The sequence below is a fragment of the Prionailurus bengalensis genome, chromosome B1, assembly GCF_016509475.1.
Source record: "Prionailurus bengalensis isolate Pbe53 chromosome B1, Fcat_Pben_1.1_paternal_pri, whole genome shotgun sequence".
NCBI classification, from domain to species: Eukaryota; Metazoa; Chordata; class Mammalia; order Carnivora; family Felidae; genus Prionailurus; species Prionailurus bengalensis.
In genome coordinates this window covers 170,993,191-171,011,765 of record NC_057344.1, presented here as the reverse complement: position 1 = coordinate 171,011,765, position 18,575 = coordinate 170,993,191, and the positions used below count along the sequence as shown (strand labels likewise).

At 43.6% G+C, this 18,575-nt stretch overlaps 1 protein-coding gene across 2 annotated transcripts in view; it reads right to left on the bottom strand.

The window, feature by feature from the left end:
* Positions 1-18,575, bottom strand: part of BEND4 (BEN domain containing 4) — a 39,117-nt gene that overhangs the window by 8,539 nt on the left and 12,003 nt on the right. The window contains exons 4-5 of one of the 2 annotated variants that reach the window (XM_043572759.1): positions 8,791-8,882; positions 1,502-1,742 (exon numbers count right to left, since the gene is read on the bottom strand). In XM_043572759.1, coding sequence (XP_043428694.1) covers positions 1,502-1,742; positions 8,791-8,882 — 333 coding nt within the window. The remainder of the gene's footprint in view (positions 1-1,501; positions 1,743-8,790; positions 8,883-18,575) is intronic. The other variant, XM_043572760.1, reaches the window with a different exon arrangement.

Below are 18,575 nucleotides of genomic sequence, written 5' to 3'. Positions count from 1 at the left end.
CATGCTCAGGGCAGCAGCACTGTGCTTTGGGATGCATGTTAATCCCCCAGTTTCACTGACTTGCTGGTTAAAATGTAAACCATTTAGTAAGAATTTCTGGAAAGGGATACAATTGTGAGGCCTCTTGTCCTGACTCCCCTTATAAACCCCAGGGCAACTTCTTGGAGTACAGTGTTCCCAGGAGCACCCCAATCTCACAAATGCCTCTGTCACTCTTGGTGAGTAACGCTGTCAGCTCTAATGATGTTGAGAAATAAAGGAAACTCTGGCTTAGTCTGCTAAGACCCTGGAAATTTCCATCACCCACTGAGTAGGTGGAATTTTCAGACTGGCCAACAGGCGGTGCTCTGGCTCACCCATGCATAGGGGACACTGGGGTTTTCATTCCTGGTGGTTTTCTCAAGGATGGGCCACCTGAACCAGAATCACCAGCAATGCATGCCTCTCTCACTCCTACTCCAGACGTGCTAAATCAGAAGCCTGGGGGCTGGGGGGGAGGCACTGAGGAATTGCAGCTGCTAACAAAATCTACACATGTCTTAGGCACCCTGATGTTGCCGAATACTGTGGGCATCCTGGGAGGGAATGCTGGAATGTCCTTTCTGAAAACAAGGCCTCATCAGTAATGATGTTTCTTCACTGTCATTTCTTCGCCAGGAAATATTTTGATCCCTGTCTCAAGTAAATTATGAATAAGCTTTTCCAACCAATAAAATTACTAGTGAATTATAAAGGTTAATGTTTGAGCCTTTTGATGTGAATCTGTCATGTGTGATCAGTGTTCCTGGTGGCGCTATAATGTTTCTACTTGTCTAAATCTGTGTTTAATTGCACCTGCTGAATCAACTGTATAGCTCTTGATTCCTCCTTCTCACCCTCTGCCTGGCCTACCACAGTGTAGATCAGCTGCAAAGTAATCAGTTGTTAATACTGAGGAAATGGTAGCATCTAAGTAGTATTTTTAATATAGAAACTTCAAAAATGCTGACAAAATAAAGTTTGATGGGGCCAGGAATACTTTAGGCACCCCAATTTTAAGGGAAATTAATTCTAAATAAATTTCATAAGGAGTTAGGTGCAAGTACTCTTAAGGAGGTAGCTGGCGGGTGGTGGGAGGCACAAGCTGCAAATGGAAATGGGATATATCATTTTACTAATTTTTGGCAAATTCCACGTCCTCCCTTCCTCCGTGCATTTCCCAATGCTCCAGTTTTGCTGGAGGTGGCCTTCTGTGGCAGCAAAGAAACTCTAGATTTAAAGCGTGAAACATGAGGTGCTATGCAATGCTTATGTGCCACTAAGTGAGAACGCCAAGGCTAAAGCAAACGAAGGTGTTTTAAAGAACTTCTCGATACCAAGTAGATGGGCCACATGAAGCCTAGAAAGGTCTCAGCGGAAAAAACCAAAATACAGTAAAGGCTGAACACTTGCACGGGGGAGCCACAGCCAATGCAGTGAAATGAGATCACAGATGGTGACACTGAGCGGAAGGATGCAGTACCTCGGAGGCATGTTACTTTAACTGGATCCAGAGGGCGTCTTTCAGGACCTGTCTCTCCTGACTGCACTGACCTTTTCCTTTTCCCAAGGCCGCATGAGTACTTAAGCTCATCGGTTGTGAAAACAAATCTGATGAGGTATCGAAGGAGCCGTCTCCCATCTTTCTTTGAAGAATTTACCGCCTCGTCCCACTGTTTGCTCGTTATGTAGACAGGATAGTTGTTCAACAGCTGCTTGCTTCCCTGGAAAAGCGAAGTATTTTCTCATTACCTTAACTTAGCCAGCCAGCCAGCCAGCCAAGGCGATCTCCATTTCAAAGGCAAACATGCTTTTTAACCAAGTGGCTCTGCTGACAATGAACCAGGTACTGAAGAGCACAGGTAATTGCTCACACTGAGAACGGGCACTTTTCAAATTACATTTGCATTTTCTATAACAAGAGCCAATGAGGTATAATGAACACCTTTGAAAGAGGAGCTATTTATAACTTGCATTTTAACAGGTAGGTTAAAATGTGTCAAGATCCAATGACAGGGAACAGTATTTAAATATAACCCGTAACTTTCCTTTTCAATCTATTAAAATATGCAAAAATGACTTTGAAGAGTGTGATCAAACAGGTCTCTTCATCCTTTGGTTGGCGGTTAAGTATTTTTAGAAATGATGCTGGTGGTCTATTTTCATAAGGTATTTATTACTTGTGCTTAATTCGCCTAACACCTGATAGCCACTGCATAACAGTGGAAATGACATTAAAAAGTGAATTTAAAAAAGGGAGAATTGTGAAAACTAAAGAAAAAAAAATCAATTTAACGCAAACCAGGTTTCCTCAAATTATAGCTTCTGCAAATGCCACTATGTCAACTCAAAATTTTTCTTCCTTTTCATCTTCTTAATTTATGTCTGCTATAAAATTCCCAGGCTCAATAGCTGCAGTGGGACTAATTACAGGAATTTCTGTAACATTTATAAGCCATGTTTAGTCAATTCCACCTACACAACCATTACTTTAGTTCTGGTTGTCCATAAAATTCTACAGTCCAGGACAAATTAACCCATGATCTTAGTTTTAATGTACTCCTTCCCTAGTAATTAAGGTGTACAAAATAAAGAAAAACTCATTCAGTTTTACAACTCTGCAAATTTACTACAGGTTATAAATTTGGCACTGTTTGGGTCTGATAGGGTTTTATTTCAAAAACTGCTGTTAGTTGAGCACTGAGAAGGGCAAATGGCACAGGACCCAGGAGGAAAGGTGCAGACAAGACCGTCCCCTAAAGCTGCATGGAATCACACCTGGGGAAAGTCATCACCACACTGGTCACACTTCCTTGAACTAGAAGGAGTGTGGCTCAGGTTCCTTGTTATAAGGGAGGCAGCTGAGGCACACGGTTTGTACTCTGAATTTAGACCAGCTGCAGTCTGAACTGAATCTTGGTTCCAGGTGTTATTTGTGTTTCTTGAGCAAGAGACTTCAACTGGTTGCACCAAAGTTTCCCTGTTTATAAAATGGGAAGAACTAAATTATTGTGGGTTTAAGACTTGAGTATAGGGGAGCATGAACCAAGACTTGGCTCTGGTGCTGTAAATGATCACAGATGGGCAAGAGCCCAGAGGTTCAGAAAGGGTCCCCTCAGCCCAGGCTGCTCTCTCACAGCCCGGGGTGAGAGATGGAGGGATGATAGGAGTCTGAGGTAGCACAGAGAAGCAAGGAGGAAAGATACAGAATCCAGGAGGGCAGGCAACCATTCCAGTGAGCCAGGGTGTGGGGGACTGAAGAGTCAAGGTGATTCCCAGGTGAAATGGCAGTGTCCTTCACAAAGACAAGGAACAGAGAGAGGGTCACGGCATGGAGAAGGAGATAGATTGCAAGGAAGAGAATTCTCCTGCTTCCCATGCACAGGGAGAAAAGGGTTTACCAGGGTTGTGATTAGTGGAGCTCTCAGGACAACAGGGTGGGGCCCGAGGAAGGTGGAATCCAGGGCTGGTTGCCTCAGACCACAGATTGTGTCAAAAAGTATTTCTGTGGAAGAACATTACTGATAACCGCCACCATTTACACAATCAGCGATGCACAGACTGAGGCTAGCCCCGTGCACTCTGTGGCCTTGGCCTCTTTGCTGCTCACACGTGGTGCTGCCAGTACCCTTGCAGAGCCGGGCTCTGGGGCAGGCCTCAGGTGACCGACATGGAAGCTTCAGCTCTGTCTGTCAAACTAAGGATAATGATCCCCGTTTGCAGCTTTGTGGTGGGGAAACCACCCATCTCCCCACCTGAAGATAAGCCCATGAGGGCTGGGGTTTTTAGTCTGTGCTTTACTCAATGCCTTATTCTCAGGGCTGAGAACAGTGTCCGACACACAGTAGGTGCAGTGAATATCTGTACAATGACTGATGCAGTAGATGCTAGTGTGGCTGCTATGAAGCACACGCTCAAGAATGGTGGCTACAATGAAGAGTTCTTTCTCTCTCTTTTTACTGCTGCGGCACTGGGACATGTGAAGAGCTTCTGATGAATAGAAATGGGCAGAGTGAAAGATCTTTAAGGAGAGCAACAAAGACAAGGGGCCATTAAAAGCTGGTACTAGGGACAGAGGGCTTCTGCCAATCCTTAATTTAAGATCATCCTTTCAGTGATGGTCCTTGTAAGTACACCTGTCAGCCTCGGAAAAGGAGACTGAGCAGTGGGTTGTTAAACCTTTTACTTATTTAATGTTGTGCAAGTTTTTTTTATTATTAAAAAAAATTTTTTTTTTAATTTTTTTTTTTCAACGTTTATTTATTTTTGGGACAGAGAGAGACAGAGCATGAACGGGGGAGGGGCAGAGAGAGAGGGAGACACAGAATCGGAAACAGGCTCCAGGCTCCGAGCCATCAGCCCAGAGCCCGACGCGGGGCTCGAACTCACGGACGGCAAGATCGTGACCTGGCTGAAGTCAGACGCTTAACCGACTGCGCCACCCAGGCGCCCCTTAAAAAATATTTTTAATGTTTGTTTACTTTTGACAGAAAGAGAGAGTAACACAGTGAGAGCAGGGAAGGGGCAGAGAGAGAGGGAGACACAGAATCTGAAGCAGGCTCCAGGCTCCGAGCTGTCAGCACAGAGCCTGATGTGGGGCTCCAACTCATGAACCGCGAGATCATGACCTGAACCAAAGTCGGACGCTTAGCCAACTGAGCCACTCAGGAGCCTCTAATACTGTGCAAGTTTTAAAAACAGCTTTCCCGGGGCGCCTGGGTGGCTCAGTCGGTTGGGCGTCTGACTTCGGCTCAGGTCATGATCTCGCAGTTCATGGGTTCAAGCCCCACGTTGGACTCTGTGCTGACGGCTCAGGGCCTGGAGCCTGCTTTGGATTCTGTGTCTCCCTCTCTCTCTGACCCTCCCCCATTCATGCTCTCTCTCTGTCTCACAAATAAATGTTAAAAAAATTTTTTTAGGGGCGCCTGGGTGGCGCAGTCGGTTAAGCGTCCGACTTCAGCCAGATCACGATCTCGCGGTCCGTGAGTTCGAGCCCCGCGTCGGGCTCTGGGCTGATGGCTCGGAGCCTGGAGCCTGTTTCCGATTCTGTGTCTCCCTCTCTCTCTGCCCCTCCCCCATTCATGCTCTGTCTCTCTCTGTCCCAAAAATAAATAAATGTTAAAAAAAAAAAAAATTAAAAAAAAATTTTTTAAATAAATAAATAAATAAAAAAAAACAGCTTTCCCTTGGGTGTCTGAGCTCATGGGCAAGACAGGGTTCCTGTAACTGTTTTGCCAAGGATGTTAAATCCTTTTCCAAGGTCTCACAAGACAAAAGGTGGAACTAGGAACCTGGTCCTTGAATTCAGAGCCCACCCCTAAGACCAGGGTTGAGTCTGTTTCAAGATGAGAGGTGCTGGAGATGAGGGAGCTCAGAAACCAAGGAATGAACTTTCTCAAATCCTTAAAAAGAATCCACTCGTACAGAAGAGCTCAACAGCTCTCCAAAAAATGAAGCTCTCCATAAGTGTAGAAATACCATTTGGAGGTAATTTTCTTTAAAAAAAAAAAAAAAAAAAAAAAAAAAAGGAAAAGCAGGAAGAAAGTAATTTACAGCCCCAAACAACTCAGATGCTCCCTGTTTTAAGGATGAGATTTACCATACTGTTTTATTTTTTTTTAATGTTTATTTATTTTTGAGAGAGAGAATGTGAGCAAGGGAGGGGCAGAGAAAGAGGGAGACACAGAATCTGAAGCAGGCTCCAGGCTCTGGGCTGTTAGCACAGAGCCCGAGGTGGGGCTCGGACCCATGGACCGTGAGATCATGACCTGAGCCGAGGTCAGATGCTTAACCAAACTGAGCCACCCAGGAACCCTGAGGTTTACCATACTGCTTTACCATAGTTAATAGAAATAAAATGTGATCAATAATATTGAGAAAATGCCCACATGCCTGAAATGACAGTAAAAACAGCATAATAATGGCGATGATGGGTAATAAAAAAGTTTGAATATTCCTATCCAGAGGAAATGTAGATATGTCCCTTTTTTATGTTTTCATAAATTCTGATTGCATAGTCTCTTCAATTAGCCACCAACAGGTTATTAAACTCTCATCTATAAATCACTTTGAAAAAACCAAAATAAAAAGCATTCATTTAATGCATTCACAGACTCAAACAAATGGAAGACATATTACTTAACATTTAAGTAACTTCTGAATTACTTTTAGGAACAATGTGCTCTGTGAGCACAGAGAGGGTATGGCAATCAGGGAGAACTTCTTGGAGAAAGTGGGCTTTTTAGAAGTGTTTTTCTGTATAACAGAAATGTCAAGTTGGGAAATGTGGACCCTATTCTAGGGAGTAAACAAAGGATTTCAAGCATGTGACATTTATTCTGGAATAAATACTGGTTTAGAAAACTAACTTCCTAGTGTGGAGAAAGGAGAAGAATATGTTGCATACTCCAGGTAAAAAGTGTGGGGAGAGAGGTAGAGAAAAGAGACACTACTCAATGTAGCTGTGGAACAAGCAGATGTCAGGAATGAGGAAGGAATCAGTAATGCCTCAGAAATTTCTGCCTGGGGTTGTTGCTGCCTTTACTGCAGAGAAAACAGGGGTAGGGATGGGCATTCAGAGGCCATGCCATGAGTTTGAGGGTGCAAGAGCATTCCATTGTTGGTCAGCAGTTGGACACAGTGGCTGGGAGTTGGGGACTGGTGGCCCAGATCTAGATTTGGGACTTGTTAACCTGCACGTAGCTGGTGTTCAGAGAGAGAACATAACTGACTGGAGAAGGGCAGTGGATGGTGAGAGAGGGAGATGAAAAGGACAAGGAAGGAGAAGACAGTCCTGACACTGAGTCCAAGAGAAAGCATGGAGCAGAAAGGTGAGGTCCTGGGGATAATGGGAGCTGGAAAAAGGGCCCCTGCACTGGCGCTGGGAATGTCCCCAGGGCCACTTGCAGAGGACTCTGGTAAGTAGTCAAGGTGCAGCCAGATTCTTGGGGGCAAAGAGCAAGTTGGAAACCAAGAATGGAGTAACAAATACAGACCAGTCTTTCAAGTGTTTTAATCTCTAAAGAAATGAGGCGACCATTCTGCAAGTGCCTCCAATGACAGGCACTGGAGACATGGCCCAACCTTCAAGGAGCCTGATGCATGGTGGTGCACAGTGGAAGGGTGGACAGAGACTGCAGTGCGTGATGGAAAGAGAAAGAAAAGATGATAATGGAGGGAGTGTGGGAGCATCAAGGGAAGGCCGAGTTTCATGGTGTTTGATACTCAGAGGAGTGACCCGGTAAATCGGTGCACAAGACAAGGAATAACTGATGGCACAAAGCCCCAGAAGGGGGAGGGCAGCATGGATGAAAGAACAAGCGTGGATGGGTAGCCCCAACAAGGGGCAGGGGCATGGCTTCCTGGGGGCACCAGGTGTGCCAGAAGGTAGGAATCAGTGCAGCAGAATTCACCGGATTGACTTCAACTTGGTATCGCTTACTTTTTTGCAGAATTCAAGAGCGGGAGGGTGGTGGCCCCAGGGACAGGGCACTGGAGGAAAGGGGCAGACACTCTGAAGTAGCTCCTCCAAACTTCAGGGAAAGGGAGTGACTGCCAAACATGTCTCATGCCACAGGTGAGTTTCCGTGTCTTTTCATTCTCTGGTCTATTTTATGTGCAGAAAAGTGGCGGGTGGTGTTTTCTTGTCTATCTTTGGCAGCGAGGCATGGGGTCAGGGTGGGAATGGCAGGTGTGAGGCTGGATCTATGAAGTGGATAGCACAAGGATAGAATTTTTTAATTTTTTAATATTTATTTTTGAGAGAGAGAGAGAGAGACAGAGAGAGAGAGAGAGAGAGAGAGAGACAGAGAGAGAATGGGGGAGGGGGAGACAGAGAATTTGAAGCAGAATCCAGGCTCTGAGCTGTCAGCACAGAGCCTGATGTGGGGCTCAAACTCACGAACCATGAGATCATAACCCGAGCCGAAGTCAGACGCTTAACTGACTGAGCCACCCAGGCGCCCCTTGAGAAAGGAATTTCAAGATGATTTCAACTAGACACAGACAGTATGGAAGGATGTGTGAAGACGAGATGAGAAGGTCCACAGCCTGCTGTCACCAGTGAACAATTCACCTTGCCAAAAGAAGCAAACTACGTAAAAAGAGCTGACATACTGCTATCAATCTAGGACATTTCTAACCTCAGCACCATACAGTGCTGTTGTTACTTCCACTGGATTTAGGTTCTAAAGTCTATATGATTAAAACAACATTATTTCAAAACCGAGCCTTGAAAATCTTGTAAAAATGTACCATGTTTAAACTGACATGCCATTACCAGCAGAACAGACCCTTTCTCCTACACTTTGGAAGGGGCTGTGGTTGCTCCTACCAAGGTCCAGAGGAAGAAATGCTCATGTTTCAGAGCCCGGGGTCTGGTGAACACCCATCTAAAAATCAAGAAGTGTGGGAGGTGCCTTAGAGCAAGAGGTTTTTTGGAATACTGGCTCTGCCAGAGAAGGGCAGGCTGGTGTTTCCCATTTCAGCCCCTGTGCCGCAAGAATGCCAAAAGACTTGCCTATGCCATTTAAACTGGCATTTCTTTACCGCCCCCTCTCAAGAGTACAGCGTTGAATCTTGGTGAGTCAAGTACACGCATGATCTTCCTCCAAAGTACATGGACTCATAGGTAATAAGCACCACAGACCTCAGAGAGTCAAAAATGTGTCTTGCCGGCCATCTGTTCTGGCGCATCCGTGGAAGCTATTGAGAAGCTTGGTCTGAAGGAAACTTCAGACAGAATGATGTCTACCTTCTTCCCTAGGAACCTACCTCGGCGGGCTGGTCGGCTGGCTGGGGGATCAGGAGCTGGTTGTGATGCTGCAGCACAGTCTTCAAATAATCCAGAACGGTCTGGCAGGGCACTGGGTGGGAGAGATGGCAACGATTACACATTAGCTACCCCGGGACAAGGAAATCAAAAGCTTTAAAGTTTGAAGAGATTTTTGATGTAAACATCTAAATAAAAAAAGACTTATTTTCTAAAGGAAACAATCTTCTTTCATTTGACATCCGTAGTTATTTCAGTTTGTAAATACAGAACAGATGCTATGATTTGGGGAGAATTTTTAGGCTCAGCATAATTCACTGAAAACTTTCAAGTCATACTTACTCTAAGATGGATTTGGGTCAATAGTATGATCAATGAACCACTCACAGAAGATATGTATCTTGACTTCTTTGACTCAAGTTGTAACATCAGCACTCAGTGATGTTTTTTAAAATCAAGGTACTGCAAACTAATGTTTTGCCAGTTTTTAATTAATAATATAATGCCCAATTTTACTGACAGATTCATTCCTCGCTCTGCAAGCAAGCAGGAATGCCATGCAGTGTAGACCTGCTTCCCAACGTGGATACAGCTGGCCAGGGTTTTTACTCATCTGGTCCAATACAGAGTTGGTTATTGTGTATTTCATTAACTGTTGCACTAATCTTTTGAGGTTGAAGCTCATAGATTCATTGAATAATTACCATAAACTAAACAGATAGTAACCCAACATGGTACATTTTTTGTACCACTGCAGAAATAATTCCTACATCTTAAGATTTGATATAAGAGCCATTTCAGAAGTAGTACTAATTGCCTTTAAAGGTCTTGGTAGCTTAGTTAATAACCCAGTTTATAGGAATTATTGCCACTATCTGTCTCAGATGTGTGTTTTCTTTAGCTTTTTTTTTTGTCACAGTAAAGAAAATAATGAATATTTAACCGAAATCCCCAGTTTAAAGTATCACTACTGCTTCTTGGTTTTTCTCACCTTGTTTTTTTTTTAAAAGATCGCAAACATAAGTTATCATCTTTATCTACACAGCTAATAGCTTTGGGTTTTTTAGGTGACATCATGTTGTAATATAACAAATCAAAAAACGACATCAACATCCTTTTGAAGAATCTGAATGATAGGAAGTAGAAGTAGTTTAAGAATCTTGCCAAAAAAAAAGTACCATATATTCTTAAATAACCATCCTTATGAACCTGTGTATTTTAGACCTGTCACAGGCCATGCCTAAGCAGTCCTTCGAATATGGTCTTCAAATTGGAGAAGCATTTGCCGAATAACCACAAACTCAACAAAAAGAACGCATACGTGCATCAGTTTGAAATAGGCCTTTTATTAAACCAAAGTTTAATAAAACCTGTCAAGTACCTCTAATTCACTGGCCTGTTAAAAGTCTAACCCACTTTACTGACGCCACAGCAAGTTAAGAATGACTCTTTTGTTAATGGCATTGACTGTGGGGGGAAAAGCAGGGGACCTGAGAAGCTAATGCTGAGTTCCGGGTTTCCACTAACTGTGTGGCGCCACTGAACTTGTGTCCAAGTCTCCTGCAACCAGCGTGGAGTGGGAGGCTCCCAATGGCAGCACTGGGTCCTTCCCGGTTTGTGCTCAGAAGCAAACACCGCTGTACACGTCACTGCTTTGCCAAGTGACGCATGCAAGGTATTACTCTGGATTTATTTGGGAAGTCTTTTTTTTTTTTAATAATTTTTTTTAATGTTTATTTATTATTGAGAGGCAGAGAGACACAGTGTGAGCAGGGGAGGGGTGGGGGTGGGGGGAGACACAGAATCCCAAGCAGGCTCCAGGCTCTGAGCTGTCAGCACAGAGTCCAACGCGAGGCTCGAACTCACGAACTGCAAAATCATGACCTGAGCCAAAGTCTGTTACTTGACCAACTGAGCCACCCAGGTGCCCCTATTTGGGAAGTCTTAGTAAAATTTGCAAATACTCATGGACTGATTAGGATTTGAATGAGACTTCTTTTGATCCTTTACCCATATTTTTTAGTCATTAAGATGTCTAAGAAAAAATGTTTAAATGAAACACTAAAATGCTTACAAAACTGAATATTCAGCATGACCTCAACCATGTTATGAATAATTATGTACATAAAGAGATTGAAAAGAAATAAACCAAAGTGTTAATAATAATTAAAAACGATTATATTTTAGTAGCAAGATTAGGGTAGTTAACACTATCATCCTTGTAAAAACCAGTTTAAAAACATTTCTACAGTGGGCATGTATTATAATTTAAAAGTGGTTTGAAGAGTATCTACATAATTATTATCCACCCCCCACCCCTTCCTTTGCTATATATTATCTGCAGTGTTTGTACACAGCCCTGGAAAGGCTTGGAGGCCGACTCTCCCATCTCCTAGCAGTGCTAAGCTATGAGCAAGGCCAGCTGATTCAAATGTTGGAAGAAAACAGAATTTCACGCTCATTTACTGGCTGTAGGAGGCAAGTGGGTCCTGTAGGTTGATATCTGGGCACAAGACTGAAGGCCAGGAAGACAAGACAAAGCTATTTAGCCAGTTATGAAAGAGAACTCAGTTGTTAAGTGTCCGATTCTTGGTGTCAGCTCAGGTCATGATCTTGCAATTTGGTGGGTTTGAACCCCACGTCAGGGTCCATGCTGACAGCATGGAGGCTGCTTGGGATTCTCTCTCTCTCCCTCTCTCTGCCCCTTCCCCCCTCGTGCTGTCTCTCTCTCAAAATAAATAAATGTAAAAAAAAAAAAAAAGAAATAGCCACCAGGCATGATGCTGGGCCCTGAGTAACACCCTCCTCCAGCCCCTCCCTAGTGCGCTCCTGGCCCTGACCCTCACAAGGCAGAGGCCTCCAGGCCCCTATCCAGCACAGGGCATGTCCCTGCTGTTACAGATTTGAAACATTGCTCTCTGCTAGGGCTCTTTGGAGGGTTGCCTAGATTTATAATAGGGAAGCTGTAGAATCAAATGAAATATTTTTGGTGGAAAAAAAAAAAAGAAAGTCTGGAAAATAGAGATAGTTGTGTCTATTCAAGAGGGATGAAAGCGGAAGGAAACATTATCCTGACCCACAGCTATACCATGCTGCCTTCCCAGAGAAGCACCGGGCACTGAGAAGGCAATCGTGGAAAACCCCCTGTCCTCCTGCCCTGCTGTTGTGTCAATCTACAGTTTTGTGGACACACTGTGGAATTTCCCAGTGAGCACATGGGGCCCTCAGAGATGGGGAATAAGAGGCCTTTGCTTCCTTTGAGATTCCTGCAGTCCTGGCCAGACACTGCTCCTCTGGCCTCCAAGAGATGAGAGATGGGGTCAGGGCTTCCACCAAGAAAAGAGCAGCAGGATCCTCAAGGAGCTGATTATGCCCCAGACACCTCACATCCAACTGCCTCCTCATGCACATTGTGAATTAAGCAAGTCATTCCCGTCGATGGAGAAGCTACCAACTCAGACCCACTGGGCAGGTTTCATGTATTTACTTATACATTCTGAAAAAGAAAGGCATATGCACCTAGCAGGTTTAATGAGACAATAAATGAGGAACCAAAAACTGTAAAAGCTTCTATTAAAGGGAAGGGAGAATATAAAGGTACCCCAAATGTCCCTAGTTGTATCCCGATATTGAGAATTTCCACCCCCAGCCATGTAATAATAGCATTTTAATTTTTTTAATGTTTATTTTTGAGAGAGAGAGAGAGAGAGAGAGAGAGCGAGCGCACGTGCACGTGGGGGAGGAGCAGAGAGAGAGGGAGACACAGATTCTGAAGCAGGCTCCAGGCTGTGAGCTGTCAGCACAGAACCTGACGCAGGGCTCGAACCCACACACACTGAGATCACACCTGAGCTGAAGCTTGATGCTTAACCAACTGAACCACCCAGGTGCTCACCACCACGTAACAGCATTTTAAAATGCATACCAGAGAATCCTAGAAAGAGCAAAAAACCTGAGAGGAAAAAAGCAAATTAGGAACATCTTTCATGTCAACAGATAAAGACTGAGGGAAACAGGTTACAAATACTCTGTTGGGTATCTAAGACATCCAGATGAATGTGCTACTCTCAAAAACAAACACACCCTCTAGCTTGGATGGCTTGATTTTGTCATGGCCAGTGTTAGTTAAATCCACACAGACAGGGTCTTCAACACATTCTCAGTACTAGTATATAATAGCTGACAAGAAGGTGTGAGAAGAATTGGTCCCAAAGTCATCCATGGGTACTTTTTTTCCCCTTAACGTACTGCCTCTGGCACTAGGAACTGTGTGATTCTGGGCAAGTTACTCAACCTCTCTTAGGCTCTGTTATCTCATCTGTAAAACCTGGACAATTGCCTACTGTATACAGTTACTGTAAAGTTTAAAATAATACACGTAAAGCAGAAAGCACCCAGTAGATACTGCCTAATGTAAGCTATCATTATTTTACGAGTAGGAGCCTAGTGAGTTCCTTAAAGGTTACTTCACTGACTGCTGACTTTGTTTTAAGGCTCTTCCAAGGAAAACTGTTCCAATTCTGTTTTTTTCCCCCCATATTAAGGGTGCTTGGGCTTGGGTACCCAATTTTCATTGCAGATCATTACGTTAAAATTTTGATCAGAGTAGAGTTTCTCTTCTTGTTTCTCAAGCATTTAATCTACTTTGCTGTATAATTGTTTTTAAAGACTTACAAAATACAACACCTGTGATTTTATAGGGAGATTGAAATTATTTACTGTCCTCTGATGACCATGCCATCTGTGCGATTATATCATCTTTAAGAGTCCTATTCACATTGTGTCTGTAAGGTAGAAGCACCTGAATTGTAAATATGAAGAAATAAACGATGAGCTTTAGAAAATACTCAGCCTTACAGATGCATGGTTATGCTTTTGATTATGACAATGTCCCATTTCTGTCTTATTTATTTATTTATTGTTTAAATTTCTTTAATGTTTATTTATTTTTTTTTAAATTTTTTTGTCAACGTTTATTTATTTTTGGGACAGAGAGAGACAGAGCATGAACGGGGGAGGGGCAGAGAGAGAGGGAGACACAGGATCAGAAATAGGCTCCAGGCTCTGAGCCATCAGCCCAGAGCCCGACGTGGGGCTCGAACTCCCAGACCGCAAGATCGTGACCTGGCTGAAGTCGGACGCTTAACCGACTGCGCCACCCAGGCGCCCCAATGTTTATTTATTTTTGAGAGAGAGACACAGAGCATGAGTGGGGAAAGGGTGGAGAGGGAGACACAGAATCGAAAACAGGCTCCAGGCTCTGAGCTGTCAGCACAGAGTCCAACGAAGGTCTTGAACCCTCAAACCATGAGATCATGACCTGAGCCAAAGTCAGATGCCCAACTGGTTGAGCCACCCAGGCGCCCCCCATCTCTGTCTAATTTAACTGATGAGGGTAGATGCCACAACATGCCTGACACTGGGCTAGGATTTAGGATACACAGATAATGTTGACTTCATCTCTGCCTTCAAGGAGCTCAGATGGCCAGCCTCTCTTCATATTGGGACACCAGGGAGAGATAGAAAGAGAAAAAACAAATACACACAGTAAAAACTTCCCAATACTGACTTTCACAGACATATACATGATATATTATGGCAAGTGGTTAATTCTGCCTGGGAACAGAGAGGGGTAGAATTTGTTACAGAGGTGAGTGTCACCTGAACTGGGTACTGAAGGAGGAGTTGGAATTTCTCAAGTGGGGAAAAGAATATGTTCTTGAAATGGAAGGAACAGCAGGAGTAAGGGAAAACCAGAAGCATAAGGTTGCACAGGAATCACAACTGTCCAGTGGGGTTGGAATACTTGGTGTATGGTGGGAGCTGAGAGTCTAGTCTCTAAAAATGGACAGGAAAAGATTCAGGTAGAAAGAGACCCCATGTGTCATACTGAGTGCTGGAATTTACTCTACAGACCAGGTGAAGCCTTTAGAAGCTTTTCAGCAGGGAGAGGCTGGAGTCTGGGAGTAGGTGAGTGGCTACTGCAGTAGTCCATGTTGAGATAGGCCCGGATGAAAACAGTGGGGAGAGGAGGAACCCATACTGATGTGCATCCAAAAGGCGGAATCCAGAGAGGAGACTGATAGGACATAGGGGAGAGACATGCGTAATGGATGGATTGGAGGTTTCTAACCTGGGTAACTGCATACTGACCTCTTTTTAAGGATACCACTTACAACTGGGGGTGCCCTGGGTGGCTCAGTTGGTTAAGCGTCTGACTTCAGCTCACGTCATGATCTCATGGTTTGTGAGTCTGAGCCCTGTGTTGGGCACTGTGCTGTCAGCTCAGAGCTTAAAGCCTGCTTCAGATTCTGTCTTCCTCTCTCTGCCCTTTCCCCACTCACACACTGTCTCAAAAATAAATAAACATTTAAAAAAATTAACAAAAATACCACTTACAATCTAAGAAAAACACTTAAAATTTCTGTATTACTAGGCACAGAACACTTTCCCTGTGTTTCTTTCTTTTTTTAAAAATGTTTACTTATTTTGAGAGAGAGAGAGAGAGAGTGTGAGCGAGCAGGGGAGGGGCAGAGAAAAAGGGAGACAGAATCCCAAGCAGGCTTCACCTGTCAGCACAGAGCCTGATGCAGGGCTCGATCTCACGAACTGTGAGATCACAACCTGAGCCGAAACCAAGTCTCTGCCGCCTAACCAACTGTGCCACCCAGGCTCCCCTCCTCTGTTTTTAAAGTTGCTATTTATTGAGCACTTACTGGAAGAACTAATAGACATCCAACTGCTGCTTAATGAACTTAATACTTCCAACATTCTAATAGTATTTTTTTTAAATTTTTTTAATGTTTATTTATTTTTGAGAAAGAGACACAGAGTGTGAGCAGGGGAGAGGTAGAGAGAGGGGAGACACAGAATCTGAAGCAGGCTCCAGGCTCCCAGCTGTCAGCACAGAGCCCGACGCGGGGCTTGACCTCACAATCCGTGAGATCATGACCCGAGCCAAAGTCGGACGCTCAACCGACTGAGCCACCCAGGCACCCCCTAATAGTATTATTAATTTCATGGTACAGAAAGAAACTGAGGTTCAGAATGGTTGATTTGCCAAAAATCACAGCTAGCAAATAGCAGAAGCAGAAATCCAAACCTAGGTTTGACTCCAAACCCATTGTCTTTTATCATATTCTGTCTCTCTCAATCTCATGGCCATAGCAAGAGTTATGAGGACTTTTACCAATTTCTAAGTAAAAGAACTAAATCCTTTATACCTCTCTGTTCCTATCATTTGCTCTAAGTTTTTACTCAGGATATATTCACGGGTCTTCATCCTCCTTAGAACTCCCCACACTAAATGTGGACAATAGGCTTCTGAGGACTAGAAGCCGCCCTGAACATTCCTGCACAGGCACTTCTGGGCATGTGTAAGTGGGAGGCTGCCGAGAGGGCCCCAGGACATCCACAACACACTCACTCCAGGGGCTTTTTACTGTTGTAAAATTATCCAAAAAACGGACATTACTGATTTATCTTTCTAAAATATTCTCAGAAAATGACAACTGTGGACTAATAGGATCAGTGGTGCATAATTCAAGGTGAGTTTTCTGGTTTGTACTCTTTTGAGTAAGTACAATCCACCCTCATTATTTGCAGAGCACATGTTTTCAAATTTGCCAACTTGCTAAAATGTATTTGTAACTGTCAAATCCATGTTTCCTGGTGCTCTAGCAGTCATCTGCGGACTTTTGCAGATCACTGAAAACCTGGGTTGCACAATGCACACATTCCCAGCTATGGCTGAACAAGGTTTAACACTTCGGCTGTTTGTTTCAGCTCACAGGGTAACAAGTGTTCTTCTCTTCACGTGCCATGTTTTTCATATTTTGTGCTTTTTCTTGGTGATTCTGCTGTTTAAAAGGTACCCCAAACACAGAGCTGAAGTGCGGTCTAGAGTTCCTAAGTTCAGGAATGCTATGATGAGCCTTAGGGAGAAAATACATATTAGATAAGCTTCATTCACGCATGAGTTATAGGGCTGTTGGCTGTGAGTTCAATGTTAATCTGACAATGCTATATATTAAAGTCTCTTTAGACAAAAACATACATAAAATAAGGTTATGCATTGATCAGTTGGTAAAAATGTGACTAAAGGTTCTCAGGAACATAGCTCTGTACTTTTCCTAGGGGTAACGCTTTGGTATTTGCTAATTCAGTCTTGACGGTGACTTTATAGAACATAACTACAATTAATACTAAGAATCGACTGTATTTTTAGGGTGGAAGAGGGTAATACACTAGATCTAGAATCAAGAGACTTTGATTATAATCCTAGCTCTGCCACGGGGGCGCCTGGGTGGCTTCGTCAGTTAAGTGTCCAACTCTTGATTTCGGCTCAGGTCATGATCTCCAGGTTCGTGAGTTTGAGACCTGCACTGGGCTCTGTGCTGACAGTGTGGAGCTGCATGGGATTCCCTGTCTCACTCCCTCTCTGCCCCTCCCCTGCTCATGCTCCCTCTCTCAAAGTCAAATAAATAAACTTAAAAAAAAATAATAATCCTAGCTCTGCCACAGACTTCACCTATCCAGGTTTCAACCTCTTTGCCTATAAAATAGGAATAGTAATATTTGTTTGGAGTTATGAAGATAAATTGATAATTATAAATGTATTTTTTAAAAAAGTAGAAAGTCCTTGGGGTGCCTGGGTGGCTCAGTCGGTTGAATGTCTGACTTAGGATCACATCATGATCTCACAGTTCATGGGTTTGAGCTTGTGTTGGGCTCTGTGCTGACAGTTCAGAGCCTGGAGCCTGCTTCAGATTCTCTGTCTCCCTCTCTCTCTGCCCCTCCCCTGCTTGTACACGCACGCTTTATCTCTTTCAAAAATAAATAAACATTCAAATATAAAAGTAGAAAATTCTTTGATAACATTAATAGTGTACTTCTATCTGGCACTTAGAACATCCCAAGGTATTTTTAAAAAATGTTTACTTATTTTATTTTGAGAGACAAAAAGAGATAGCACAGGTGGGGGAGGAACAGAGAGGGAGAGAAAGAGAAAGAATCCCAATCAGGCTCCTTGCTGTCAGGGTAGAGCCCAATGTGGGGCTTGATCCAACACACTGTTGAGATCATCTTAGCCAAAATCAAGAGTTGGCCGCCTAACCAACTGAGCCATCCAGGCACCCCCAATCTCAAGGTGTTTTTAATATGTCATAATTATTTTACTTTGGAAGTTATTTTTTTAAATTACCATATTTTATGATCCTAAGACCCACATTTTTTTCGTGTTTTAAAATCTCTGAGCTTGTTCAAAGATGCAATTATGATTCACAGTGTTTTTTCCTTCTTTCTTAGTGGAACATAGAATATTGGCACATCTTGCATCCAATGGGTCTTAAATTAGATGACATACAGTATTTTGTATCTATCCTCCCTTAGGAGTTCTCTCATCTTGTGTTGACTGTATGCTTTCTAAACAAGCATGCAGGGGGCACCTGGGTGGCTCAGTTGGTTAAGCATCTGATTTTGGCTCAGGTCATGACCTCGCGGTTTGTGAGTTTGAGTCCCACATTGGGCTCACTGCCCTCAGCCTGTCAGCATAGAGCCCATTTCAGATCCTCTGTCCCCCCCCCCTCTGCCCCTCCCCTGCTCGCGCTCTCCCAACAAACAAACATGCCAGCTCTAAACTGACACCCTCTCCAGTGAGAAGTTTTCCCAACATTTTCCTTCTTTTAATAACGTCTCAACTTTTTGTATTCCTGATCTAAATATCAATTCTTCTGTGGCTTTTTACTTTTAACCCATCTATGCTTTCTTGCCTTTAAAAAATTAAACT